Raw genomic sequence first — 13,437 nt, forward strand, 5'->3', positions numbered from 1 at the left:
GCGGTAGAAGAGACACAATGAAGCGACTCTACGCAACGCCAAGTGATCCAGCCGTTCACAGAGTACTGGGTCCCCGACAATTCGAGCTGCTCTGCGTTGCACGCGGTCAAATGGATCGAGCTGATACTGTGGTGCGTCAGACCAGAGATGACAGCAATACTCCATGTGTGGCCGGACCTGCGCATTGTACAGCGCTAGAATGTGGGCCGGCTTGAAGTTTTGCCGTGCTCTATTAATGACGCCCAGTTTCTTTGAAGCCAATTTGGCTTTGCCCTCCAGATGGCCACGAAATTGGCAATCGCTCGAGATTTCGAGACCCAGTATTCCGATACTAGGCGAGACTTTTAGGGAAGTGTAGTCGAAGAGCGGTGATACGACAAATGGGGTTTTTTTAGTGGTAAACGCGCAAACTTGAGTCTTCTGGGGATTAAATTGGACAAGGTTCCCATTCCGCAACCTTCTCAAGAGAGGACTCGATAGAAGACACAAGTTTCTCCCGGCACTGGTCGACGATTTCCCGAGAGAGACCTGCATGGCCTTGGAGGTGTCCAACATATCATTGATATACAGAAGAAACAGCGTAGGAGATAGCACACAGCCTTGGGGCACTCCAGCATTCACGGGCTTCGGGTTCGAGCAATGTCCATCGACAACGACCTGTATGCTGCGCCCAGTGAGGAAGCTGGAGGTCTACTTGCACAAGCTCTCGGGAAGCCCAAATGATGGAAGTTTAGAGAGGAGCGCCTTGTGCCATACACGATCAAAGGCCTTCGCTGTATCCAGGCTAACTGCCAGGCCTTCCCCCTTGCTTTTAATAGTCCATCTATGTGTTAGGTATACCAGAAGATCGCCAGTCGACCGACCATGGCGAAAGCCGTCTGCCGGTCGTTGATCAACTGGTGACCCTCGAGGTATACCGAGAGCTGGAGGTTAATTAGGCTCCCCATGATTTTGGAAAGCAGGGAGATAATGGCTATAGGCCTGTAGTTTGTTGTAGTCGAACTGTCTCCTTTTTTTGGATCGGATGGACAAGGACTGACTTCCATGAGTGAGGGACTACACCTTTGGAATAAGAGTGCCGGAATAAATGCATTAGCACCGGCGTCAACTCAGAGGCACACGTTCTAAGCACGATTGAAGAAATGCCATCCGGCCCGCTCGACTTCCTGACGTCCAACGAAAACAGAGCTCGCCTAACAGTTTTCTGTCTGAACTATACTTCAGGCATAGAGCTCTGACACCGCGGGATGTTCGGCGGTGTTTTTCCGTTGTCGTCAAGAGTCGAGTTGGAGGCGAAAAGAGCGCACAAGAGATCGGCCTTCTCTTTTGCCGTATGGGCCAGGGTGTCATTCCTCATGTGCAACGGCGGCATAGACGGCTGGCTGAAGTTACCAAGAGCAGCTTTCGACAACGACCAGAACTTGCGTGTTCCGGTCGGGTAACTGGAAAGCTGCTCACCGATTTTGACGACGTGTTTTAATTGTACACGGGCGATTTGCCGCTTAAAAAATCTGGAGGCACGGTTGTATTTCCTCTTAAGAACTATGCAGTTCGGATCCTTTGTGCCCAGCGCCGCAACCCAAGTTCGATGCGCATGTTTTTTGCAGTCAGATGCTGCTTTAACTGACGCATCGAACCAGGGCTGTGATCTGCCACCGATCGGTACTACAGAGCTTACCATACGCCAATGCAAAATTATGCACAGATCGCCCTGCGTAGTCTGTGGTACGTGATCCAAGCCATTCGGCATTGTGCCCGTTGAAATCACCCAAGACTACGATTTCAGTGGAGGGGATCTGTGCAAGCACGTCGTCAATTGCCGCTTGAACGCAGCCCATGAGATAATCGGTTTCTGCGTTACCACTATGGGACCTGTAGACACACGCATAGATGCGGACGCGGTCCTCTACATCTACGCGGAACCAGAGAGTGAACAGGTCCCTACCCTCAAAATTGCCGAGACGGCGACTATACGCTAGTCACGTGTATATCATGTAATAATTGTTAGAATCACACGGCCTTACAAATAAACATGGTTTAAGGATAACTTTACGTATAATGATATAATACTATAATTATTGGTTTATTCGAACGCCTGTAATTCGGAAAACTTCAAAATTATCATTGTATTGAATGTTGTGAGCAATATATTCAAAATTTTTCATATTCTGGGTTTGTTATTTATTTATTTATTTAAGGAAAACCAAAAGCTTATCAGATATAACTTTATACCACGGTAACTTATATGGCCGATAGTGTTTTATTTGACATATTAAAAAAAATTTAATAAAAGCGATCATACGAAAACTCACGGCTGGCTAAGGCTACTTACAAACCATAGTTTCAATAGGTCATTGTTATAAAATACCCAGATATCCATGTAAGCAGATGTGTGTTCAGTTAAAGGGAATGATAATGCAAGTGAATGCAAGTGAATGCAAGTGGAACTCACGAGAAAAGCGGGCAGCGTGTCGTTGTCATCGGAGTCGTCGCCGCCATTCTCGGTCACAATCGTCATCTCCGATAGAATCAACGGTCCTGGGTTTATTGTTCAATTATAAAACATTACATTTAATCGAAAAAGTTAAGGCAAGAGTAAGAGAACGGATAAAGAGATATTTATTAAATTCCATATTTTACTTTGGATACACTTTTTTTTGTTAAACTGTAGTTTTAACTGAAATACCATCTGGGGCAAACTAAGTAGCCAAATGGGTAAAAAATTTATGTACCTACGCACTGTATAAATAATTATATCATAATATAAATCAAGCAATGAAGTTCTGGTACAAATATAACCAACTTAATTTTAACTTAAACACGGGTCATGTAATATTTAAATTCGAGAGATAGTTGTGTAAGGCCACATGCGTGTGGCCGCTTGATGGCACACGGTTTTTTGCCGTGAAAGTCATCGGTTAATTGGCTGTGGATAGTTTTTGGTTATTGACATTTTCGTTACAGATTTTATACGCTCTCATCTGAAAAATCTTAACTGAGCGGCACCTGGCCGATGTCTCAAACGGTGGCTTTGCTGTGCCATGTACATGATTGTACGTTTTGTTAACCGTACGGTTAAGAAACAACTTCCAATAGGAGGTTCCTTTGCACAGGATGCCGGCTAGATTATGGGTGTGGTACCCATAACGGCGCATATTTCTGCCGTGAAGCAGTAATGTGTAAACATTATTGTACTTTGGTCTGAAGGGCGCCGTAGCTAGTGAAATTACTGGGCAAATGACTTAACATCTTATGTCTCTCTGAGCCGATCAGAAATCTTGGGTTTTCAAGAATCCTGAGTCCCACTGCATTGTAATGGGCAGGGTGTATCAATCAACCATCAGTTGACCATCCTGCTCGTATCGTCGTATTTTCATTAAAAAAAATGCGTGCGTACAAAGTACACATGTCAGAAGTGAAACCTGCATTGTGCATGAACCTCAAAACTGCATATGAAGTCCTGGTACATGTTGTTAGGATGACACATGATTTCAAACGCAATGAAAGCCATTACTATCACCGCTACCATATTTATGTTCTCCTGGTGTCAGAATATATTAAGGTATACTTGCGTCATACATAAGACAAACTCTTCTTCAACTATGATCGCCTAGTACCAAAACATTGTATAACGCTTTCTATCTCATTTTCTCCCACGCTAAGTTCTGTGCTTGTGTCTGTCTCCTTTTAATGTCGCTTTTTCGTTTCATCGACTTTCAAATCACAACGATTCTAAAGAAGTTTTCACTTCAAAAAAGAAAGCGTGTCGTGTACACGAGGCCTGCGACACACATCACGTGACAGTTGCAAGGCGGTGTGTGTGACTCACGTGTGCGCGTGTGCATGGTGAACACGTCGCTGGTCAGGTTGTAGGCGTGCGCCGTGACGGCCACGCCGTAGCCCCAGCCCGGGGTGAGCGCGCCCAGCACAGCTCGGCCTCCGCCCTCGGCCGCGCTCACGTTCCGCACGCTGGCGTCCGCGGGCACCTCCGCCACGCCCTCCTCCTCCTGCGGCCACCACGCCACGCGGTACCAGTCCACGCGCCCTTCGGGACGCGGCCACTCCAGGGTCAAGTTGCGGGTGTCGGCAAGTTGCGCTACGTTCGACACCGGGTTGGGACCTGCCACAAATTTTTCAAGTTAAACATTTATGAACGATGCGGGACTCGAACCTCTCGGGTTCGTTCGAGTGGCGTATGGTTCGTAAATCTTGATATGTCTTGTTCAAGTCTCAGGTTGTGGCTCCATCTACAGGATCTACTTTACTTAAATTGACTTGAGATGTCGCTCTTTCAACTTGTTTTAAGATATCGAGTCCCGCCATATTGACTATGAATTTTGAATCCAATGCATCATTTCTTAAATGATGATCTATCACCACCGTCTAGAGCTATAATTAGATAAATAAAGTTAAAATTAGATAAAGTTAAGCTACTAATATTGTAATTGAATCCTTTAGAGATCCGCTAACAATTTCAGCCCTTTACATTCCCCCTAGGCACAACCTTAAAAATGACAGCTACACTTCGTTCTTTCAAACGCTGGGCAACAAATTCTTTGCAGGAGGTTATAATTATAATGCGAAACATATTGACTGGGGATCACGCATTATAACTCCAAAGGGACGTGAACTCAGTAAAACAATACACCAGCTCAACCTCCAAGTTGATCATCTACCGGCGAACCAACTTACTGGCCCAGTGATGTCAAGAATGTGATGATAAGAAACCTGATCTGGTTGACTTCTTTGTCACTAAAGGCATTCCGGCGTCATCTTTGTGCTGTACATCCAGCTTAGATTTATCTTCTGATCATACCGCAATCATAGCTGAACTACGCAATAAGCCTGTGCTAATAAAGATACCCTGTAAACTTTACAGTAAAAACACGGATTGGATTAAAATTAATTAAGACAACGATTAAAGGATAATATGACTACCCAAATCCCATTTAAATCTGACTGTGAAATAACTAATGCTGTAGAGATATTTAATAAGTGTGTCCAAACGGCGGCGTGGGAAGCTACTCCTACAGTTCATAGCGATAATGATTACATACCGACTTATCCTCAAATTGTAGTGGATCTGGTACAAAAAAAGAGACAAGCTAGGAAAACGTATCGAGAATCAAGATCTCCGGAACATGAACGAATATATAACAGCCTGGTCAAAAATCTTAAAAATACGCTAAGCAAAGTTAGAAACGAAAATTCTGACAACTTTTTGCGTAACGTGATTATTCACTATGGAAAGTCATGAAAAGTGTTAAATGACCTATCACTTTCCAATCACCCTTACGTAAAGAAGATGGAAGCTGGGCAAGAACTGATGCAGATAGAGCAAAATTATTCGGTGAACATTTGTCTAGCGTATTTACTTCTAATCCCGACTTAGGATCAACTAAAATAGACGAGGCTAAGGAAAGCATGTCGTTGACGCATCAGCTATAACTTCCGATCAGATGTTTTTCCAAAACAATACCATACCATTCGTAAACTAGACTCAAAAAAGGTACCTATGATCCCATAACAGCAAAAACATTGAAAGAATTACCCTGACATAGGCATTATATTATTGACACAAATATACAATGCTATTTTAAAACGCGCATTCATTCCTGAGCGATGGAAAACAGCTGAAATAATCCTTATCCTTAATCTTGGAAAGGAACCAAATAAAGCTACATCAAATCGCCCCATAAGCCTACTGCCAATAGCTTGTAAACTGTTGGAAACCCTCGTTATGAAAAGACATCTACCAGAAATTAATAAATCAAATATAATCCCTTCGCACCAATTTGGAGTTCGTGAGGCTCATGGAACCGCTGAACAGGTTCATCGACTAGTCAATGAGATCAATACCGCTTTTTAAAAAAGAAAGTACTGCTCGGCAGCCTTCCTCGATATCTCGCAAGCTTTTGACCGAGTTTGGCACCAAGGCCTACTATTACAAGATATTGAAAATCCTTCCTCCAAAGTTCTATCTATTTTTAAAATCTTATCTTACTCGACGTCACTTTTATGTAAGGCTTGGTGAAGAATAATCTGACTTATATTACATTAAGGCGGGAGTCCCACAAGGAGGTGTTATGAGTCCCACAAGGAGGTGTTATGAGTCCAGTCTATACCTATTATATACGTTTGACCTACCTAATGTGCTTGTGGGCACCTTTGCTGATGATACAGCAGTGTTATCTACTCATGAAGATTCGGAAATTGCATCCAATATGCTACAACGAAGTCTTGATGAGATATCCGTGTCGCTGCGCGACTGGCGCATCAAAGCGAATGAGTCCAAATCTGCTCATATGACCTTCACACTTAGACATGGCTCCAGTAAAATTGAATAACATTGAAATAGCTCATTGCGAGGAAGTGCGATATTTGGGTATACTCATGGACAGAAGACTGACATGGAAAAAACATATTTTCAATGAAAGAAAAGCACTTGGCATATAACTCAGAAACATGTACTGGCTAATGTCACGGCACTCAAAATTGTTTCTCTGTAATAAATTACTCCTGTATAAAAGTATATTAAAACCTAAGTGGTCCTACGGAATTTAGCTATGGAGAATTGCATCAAATTCAAACCCGGAAATTCTCCAACACTTTTAGTCTAAAATGCTGTGAATCATAACAAATTCACCTTAGTATATCACCAACATCCAACTTCACCGCGACCTGATAGTACCAATGGTCAAACTAAAAATGGATTGTTCACTGGACTAATACCATTCCAAGATGAATTAGAGTTGTGAAACCTCAAGCTAAATGCCAAGTGATTAGGCAGATTGCAAGATAGTAAATATTAGAAAAAAAAAATATATATATAGTCACCTGAATGAAAACTCCTAAAGAAGTCCTACACAAAAAACAATAATACCATCCACATTGGCTAAAATTTTCATAAAAAAATTAAAAACTATTGGGGAAAACTATGTAAAATTTTTATGGGCCGCAATGGCATCTATTCTGGATCGAACTAAAGAAGAATTACATAAATCGGGTCATAAATCTCAGAGTATTCGGTATACATACACAAAAAAAATGCCGATCGAATTGAGAACCTCCTCGTTTTGCAGTCGGTTAACAATGAGGGTGTACTCACGCACGGTGTGGTGCGCGAGCAGCGGGCGGCCGCTGTCGACGGCGAGGTGCGGGCGCTCGGGCGGCGCCTCGCTCAGCGCGTCCAGCTGCAGCGCGTACCGCTCGCCGTGCGTCATGTTGGCGAGCTCGGCGCGCGCGGCGCCCGCCGGCAGCGGCGAGCCGGGCGCCGCGAGCCAGGCGCTTGTTAACAATGAGGGTGTACTCACGCACGGTGTGGTGCGCGAGCAGCGGGCGGCCGCTGTCGACGGCGAGGTGCGGGCGCTCGGGCGGCGCCTCGCTCAGCGCGTCCAGCTGCAGCGCGTACCGCTCGCCGTGCGTCATGTTGGCGAGCTCGGCGCGCGCGGCGCCCGCCGGCAGCGGCGAGCCGGGCGCCGCGAGCCAGGCGCTTGTTAACAATGAGGGTGTACTCACGCACGGTGTGGTGCGCGAGCAGCGGGCGGCCGCTGTCGACGGCGAGGTGCGGGCGCTCGGGCGGCGCCTCGCTCAGCGCGTCCAGCTGCAGCGCGTACCGCTCGCCGTGCGTCATGTTGGCGAGCTCGGCGCGCGCGGCGCCCGCCGGCAGCGGCGAGCCGGGCGCCGCGAGCCAGGCGCTTGTTAACAATGAGGGTGTACTCACGCACGGTGTGGTGCGCGAGCAGCGGGCGGCCGCTGTCGACGGCGAGGTGCGGGCGCTCGGGCGGCGCCTCGCTCAGCGCGTCCAGCTGCAGCGCGTACCGCTCGCCGTGCGTCATGTTGGCGAGCTCGGCGCGCGCGGCGCCCGCCGGCAGCGGCGAGCCGGGCGCCGCGAGCCAGGCGCTTGTTAACAATGAGGGTGTACTCACGCACGGTGTGGTGCGCGAGCAGCGGGCGGCCGCTGTCGACGGCGAGGTGCGGGCGCTCGGGCGGCGCCTCGCTCAGCGCGTCCAGCTGCAGCGCGTACCGCTCGCCGTGCGTCATGTTGGCGAGCTCGGCGCGCGCGGCGCCCGCCGGCAGCGGCGAGCCGGGCGCCGCGAGCCAGGCGCTTGTTAACAATGAGGGTGTACTCACGCACGGTGTGGTGCGCGAGCAGCGGGCGGCCGCTGTCGACGGCGAGGTGCGGGCGCTCGGGCGGCGCCTCGCTCAGCGCGTCCAGCTGCAGCGCGTACCGCTCGCCGTGCGTCATGTTGGCGAGCTCGGCGCGCGCGGCGCCCGCCGGCAGCGGCGAGCCGGGCGCCGCGAGCCAGGCGCTTGTTAACAATGAGGGTGTACTCACGCACGGTGTGGTGCGCGAGCAGCGGGCGGCCGCTGTCGACGGCGAGGTGCGGGCGCTCGGGCGGCGCCTCGCTCAGCGCGTCCAGCTGCAGCGCGTACCGCTCGCCGTGCGTCATGTTGGCGAGCTCGGCGCGCGCGGCGCCCGCCGGCAGCGGCGAGCCGGGCGCCGCGAGCCAGGCGCTTGTTAACAATGAGGGTGTACTCACGCACGGTGTGGTGCGCGAGCAGCGGGCGGCCGCTGTCGACGGCGAGGTGCGGGCGCTCGGGCGGCGCCTCGCTCAGCGCGTCCAGCTGCAGCGCGTACCGCTCGCCGTGCGTCATGTTGGCGAGCTCGGCGCGCGCGGCGCCCGCCGGCAGCGGCGAGCCGGGCGCCGCGAGCCAGGCGCTTGTTAACAATGAGGGTGTACTCACGCACGGTGTGGTGCGCGAGCAGCGGGCGGCCGCTGTCGACGGCGAGGTGCGGGCGCTCGGGCGGCGCCTCGCTCAGCGCGTCCAGCTGCAGCGCGTACCGCTCGCCGTGCGTCATGTTGGCGAGCTCGGCGCGCGCGGCGCCCGCCGGCAGCGGCGAGCCGGGCGCCGCGAGCCAGGCGCTTGTTAACAATGAGGGTGTACTCACGCACGGTGTGGTGCGCGAGCAGCGGGCGGCCGCTGTCGACGGCGAGGTGCGGGCGCTCGGGCGGCGCCTCGCTCAGCGCGTCCAGCTGCAGCGCGTACCGCTCGCCGTGCGTCATGTTGGCGAGCTCGGCGCGCGCGGCGCCCGCCGGCAGCGGCGAGCCGGGCGCCGCGAGCCAGGCGCTTGTTAACAATGAGGGTGTACTCACGCACGGTGTGGTGCGCGAGCAGCGGGCGGCCGCTGTCGACGGCGAGGTGCGGGCGCTCGGGCGGCGCCTCGCTCAGCGCGTCCAGCTGCAGCGCGTACCGCTCGCCGTGCGTCATGTTGGCGAGCTCGGCGCGCGCGGCGCCCGCCGGCAGCGGCGAGCCGGGCGCCGCGAGCCAGGCGCTTGTTAACAATGAGGGTGTACTCACGCACGGTGTGGTGCGCGAGCAGCGGGCGGCCGCTGTCGACGGCGAGGTGCGGGCGCTCGGGCGGCGCCTCGCTCAGCGCGTCCAGCTGCAGCGCGTACCGCTCGCCGTGCGTCATGTTGGCGAGCTCGGCGCGCGCGGCGCCCGCCGGCAGCGGCGAGCCGGGCGCCGCGAGCCAGGCGCTTGTTAACAATGAGGGTGTACTCACGCACGGTGTGGTGCGCGAGCAGCGGGCGGCCGCTGTCGACGGCGAGGTGCGGGCGCTCGGGCGGCGCCTCGCTCAGCGCGTCCAGCTGCAGCGCGTACCGCTCGCCGTGCGTCATGTTGGCGAGCTCGGCGCGCGCGGCGCCCGCCGGCAGCGGCGAGCCGGGCGCCGCGAGCCAGGCGCCGCCGCCCGCGCGGTACCGCAGCTGGTACGCGCCCACGGCGCCGCCGCCGGGCCCGCGCCACACCACCGCCACCGAGTTGGACGTGGCGCGCTCCACCGACATCCACGCGGGCGGCAGCGGACCTGCACCGGCAACAACATGGTTACAATGTCACGCCGCCATCTTTGTGTGCGGTCTGAGTCACGGCGCACCGCGGATTTGCAGAGCGTGCGCGCATGTGTTTTCTTTATTTTTGTACGGTCAACAGCATGTCGACTGTACATCACGTTTCGCGTGTCAGCGTTTACGTCGCCTCGCGTTATTTCCTAAGTAATATTGTAACCAGTTCGCGACAAGCCGCCGATCGATTCGCGTGCTCATTACCATACCAACATTTTACCATTTTACCATATAGCATAAGTTAAGGTTTCAATATACCATTTGAGCCTAACTTGTGTTTTACTCTGTACGGAACCAAACCACCGTACATTGTGGTCCTTCGGCCTTTTGTTAACCAGTGACCAGAATTTTTTTTAACCATTCCAAGGACATTGTGGTCCTTCGGCCTTTTGTTAACCAGTGACCAGAATTTTTTTTAACCATTCCAAGGACATTGTGGTCCTTCGGCCTTTTGTTAACCAGTGACCAGAATTTTTTTTAACCATTCCAAGGACATTGTGGTCCTTCGGCCTTTTGTTAACCAGTGACCAGAATTTTTTTTAACCATTCCAAGGACATTGTGGTCCTTCGGCCTTTTGTTAACCAGTGACCAGAATTTTTTTTAACCATTCCAAGGACATTGTGGTCCTTCGGCCTTTTGTTAACCAGTTAACCATTTTAACCAAAATTCGTCGCGTGTGTAGTGAACCAAATTAGTGTTGACCAAAGTGCTTGTGTGTGGAGTGTAACCAGTTCACCAGATCGGCGATACTACCAGCGACTACCAACGGGGAGACTGCTGAGGACACACCAGGTCACCACGTACCAGTCTTCAAGTAAGATCTTTCCTTTTTATCACTCACCACTCTTTACCACTCTCTTTTGACCCGTAACCATGGAGGCTCTATTAACCACCCAAAACCAGATTATGTCCGCGATTAACACGCAGTGTGTTAATTTCAAGAAGGACGGGCCAGAACGAAAGACACCCGCCTATATTGAAAAACGTCTCAACGCTTTAGACTCGTACTGGAGTGAATTCCAGACCAACCATACTAGGCTTTGTGCTGAGTTTGAAGACCCTAACCATCGCTACTTCGCGGAAAACCATTACCAGCGGACGAAAGATTTTTACCAGGAAGTTAGGAATATGATTTCTAATTACGTAACCAGCGATCCCAGCAAACCATTACTGAGACCTGCTACACCATTATCGCAGGGCTCAGATAGGCGCGATATTTTCTCTCCCGCTCAGGAGGGTCCCTCTTTTAGCTTCCCTGCACCAAAGCTATCGAACCAGGGCAACTCCAGTAGGGTCGAAGAAATGCTGCGAAAGCAGAAGAGCAACTTCAAGGCGCTATCCCGTACCATAGAGGCTGTCGACCTTGAAAGCTGCTCCGACCGCTGGGAGTTCGAAGATATTTTACGAACTATCCAATCAAGATGGTCGGTCATCGATTCTCTTCACTGGGACATCGACAGCGAAGGGCTGCTCGACAACGAAGAGTATGAGACAGCATTCGCTGAGATGGAGAAGAAATACAACACCATGAAGAAGGCAGTGAACAGACAGATGTGGTCGTCATCTTACAGGGAACGTTCAACCCCACAAATGGACATTCCCACCTTCAGCGGAAACTACCAAGATTGGATATGTTTTAAAGATTTATTCTCCGAAACAATTCACCATAATAAATCTTTACCAAATGCGCAGAAAATGCAATTCTTGAAAAGTAAGCTCCGTGGCGAGGCTGAAAAATTAGTTCACCATTTACGCATCAATTCTGAAAACTACGAAGTATGCTGGGACATATTAAACCAACGTTACCATAATACTAGGTTAATATTTAATTCTCACATACAATTGTTACTAACCATGCCTACGATTCAACATCAATCTGCAGCGGTCATCAAAAAGTTACATGACACCACCAACGAGTGTCTTAACTCTATAAAAGCAATGGGCATCGACATTTCCAACTGGGACCCATTGATCGTCTATATTTTGTGCCAAAAGTTAGATACTGAAACCCATAATGATTACATTGTGTCGCTTAAGAATCCAAAAGAATTGCCTACTTTGTTAGATTTTTTGAAATTTTTAGAAATTAAATTTACTTCGTTAGAAAGCTCTCGTCGTAAGCAGGACTTCAACAAATCAAATTCATCCCAGGTACACCAAAACCAATACCAAAAACCATGGGCTGAAAAGCATACCAATAACCATTTACATAATTTTATGAACAGAAATTTTAAACCAAGACCAGCTGTAATAAACCACGTCAATACGAAACCAGTACATATTGCGCCACAACGGAAATGCATACTCTGTAAAACGTGTTGCCATGAATTGTTTAAATGCAAACAATTTCTAGAATCCGCACCGCTGAATCGACTTAAGGTCATTGAATCCAACAAATTATGTAAAAACTGTTTAATTAACCATTATGACAAGGAATGTTCTTCGGAAAAAACTTGCCGTTTTTGTAACCAGCAGCATAATACTCTTCTGCATAATGCTCTTGTCACTTTTGCACCATCTACTTCTAGAAATACCGAGATCGAAAATTCTCCTAGAAAATCCAATATATGCGTTACCAATGCCCCACAAGAAACCATGCCCAAATTATTAGCAACAGCTAAAGTTAATATTATGTCTATGGATGGCTGTCACCATACCATGCGAGCCCTCATAGACCCGTGCGCGGAGTCATCTCTCATTACAGAGAATGCCGCTCAACTTTTAGGCCTACCCAGGATTAAGCGCCACTGTGTGGTGGTCGGAGTAGGCGCAAAAGCCAACAATAGTAAGGGAGTCGCACAGCTTTCAGTGTCATCTCTTCATAATAATTTCACATTTAAAACGGAAGCCTATGTGATGAAGCATGTCGTCGGGAATTTACCACACGAAACATTAGAAAAACCAGCTTGGCCGTATTTACAAAATTTACCACTCGCAGATCCAGAGTTTTATAAAAGTAGACCAATAGATTTAATTTTAAGCGTTGAAGTTTACGAATTAATTATTTTACCAGGTTTAATTCGTAATGGCACATCACTACCAATCGCGCAAAATACCAAGCTCGGTTGGATTCTTAGTGGTACCATAAAACCAAACCAAACATATTGCAACGTCGTCATGGTCGACTTGCAGGATATACAGCGGTTCTGGGAGATTGAAGATATCTCAGACAACTCTGTAAATATTACGGATGAAGATAACCATTGCCTTCATCATTATCAACAGCATACTACGCGCAAACCAGACGGACGTTATGTTGTACGGTTACCATTAAAACCAGAGATTACCGAAAAATTGGGTGAGTCTAAAACCAAAGCCGTAGCCCAATTTCGGCAATTAGAACGCAGATTTTGTAAAAATAAAATTATCGAACAGAACTACAAACAATTTATCCATGAATATATTAATTTAAACCATATGAAGAAATGTAATAGTAATCCGATACTTCAGTGCTATTTACCTCACCATTGTGTAATCAGAACGGATTCCACGACGACTGCCACGCGAGTTGTTTTTAATGCCTCAGCG

General features: G+C 49.4%; 1 protein-coding gene across 1 annotated transcript in view; it reads right to left on the reverse strand.

Moving 5' to 3' along the window:
* The window catches only part of LOC126975850 (tyrosine-protein phosphatase 10D), an 87,905-nt gene that overhangs the window by 39,045 nt on the left and 35,423 nt on the right, over positions 1-13,437 (reverse strand). Inside the window, exons 12-14 of the mRNA XM_050823893.1 lie at positions 9,569-9,871; positions 3,830-4,120; positions 2,453-2,538 (exon numbers count right to left, since the gene is read on the reverse strand). Coding sequence (XP_050679850.1) covers positions 2,453-2,538; positions 3,830-4,120; positions 9,569-9,871 — 680 coding nt within the window. The remainder of the gene's footprint in view (positions 1-2,452; positions 2,539-3,829; positions 4,121-9,568; positions 9,872-13,437) is intronic.

Source organism: Leptidea sinapis, chromosome 38 (assembly GCF_905404315.1).
Source record: "Leptidea sinapis chromosome 38, ilLepSina1.1, whole genome shotgun sequence".
Lineage (NCBI taxonomy): Eukaryota > Metazoa > Arthropoda > Insecta > Lepidoptera > Pieridae > Leptidea > Leptidea sinapis.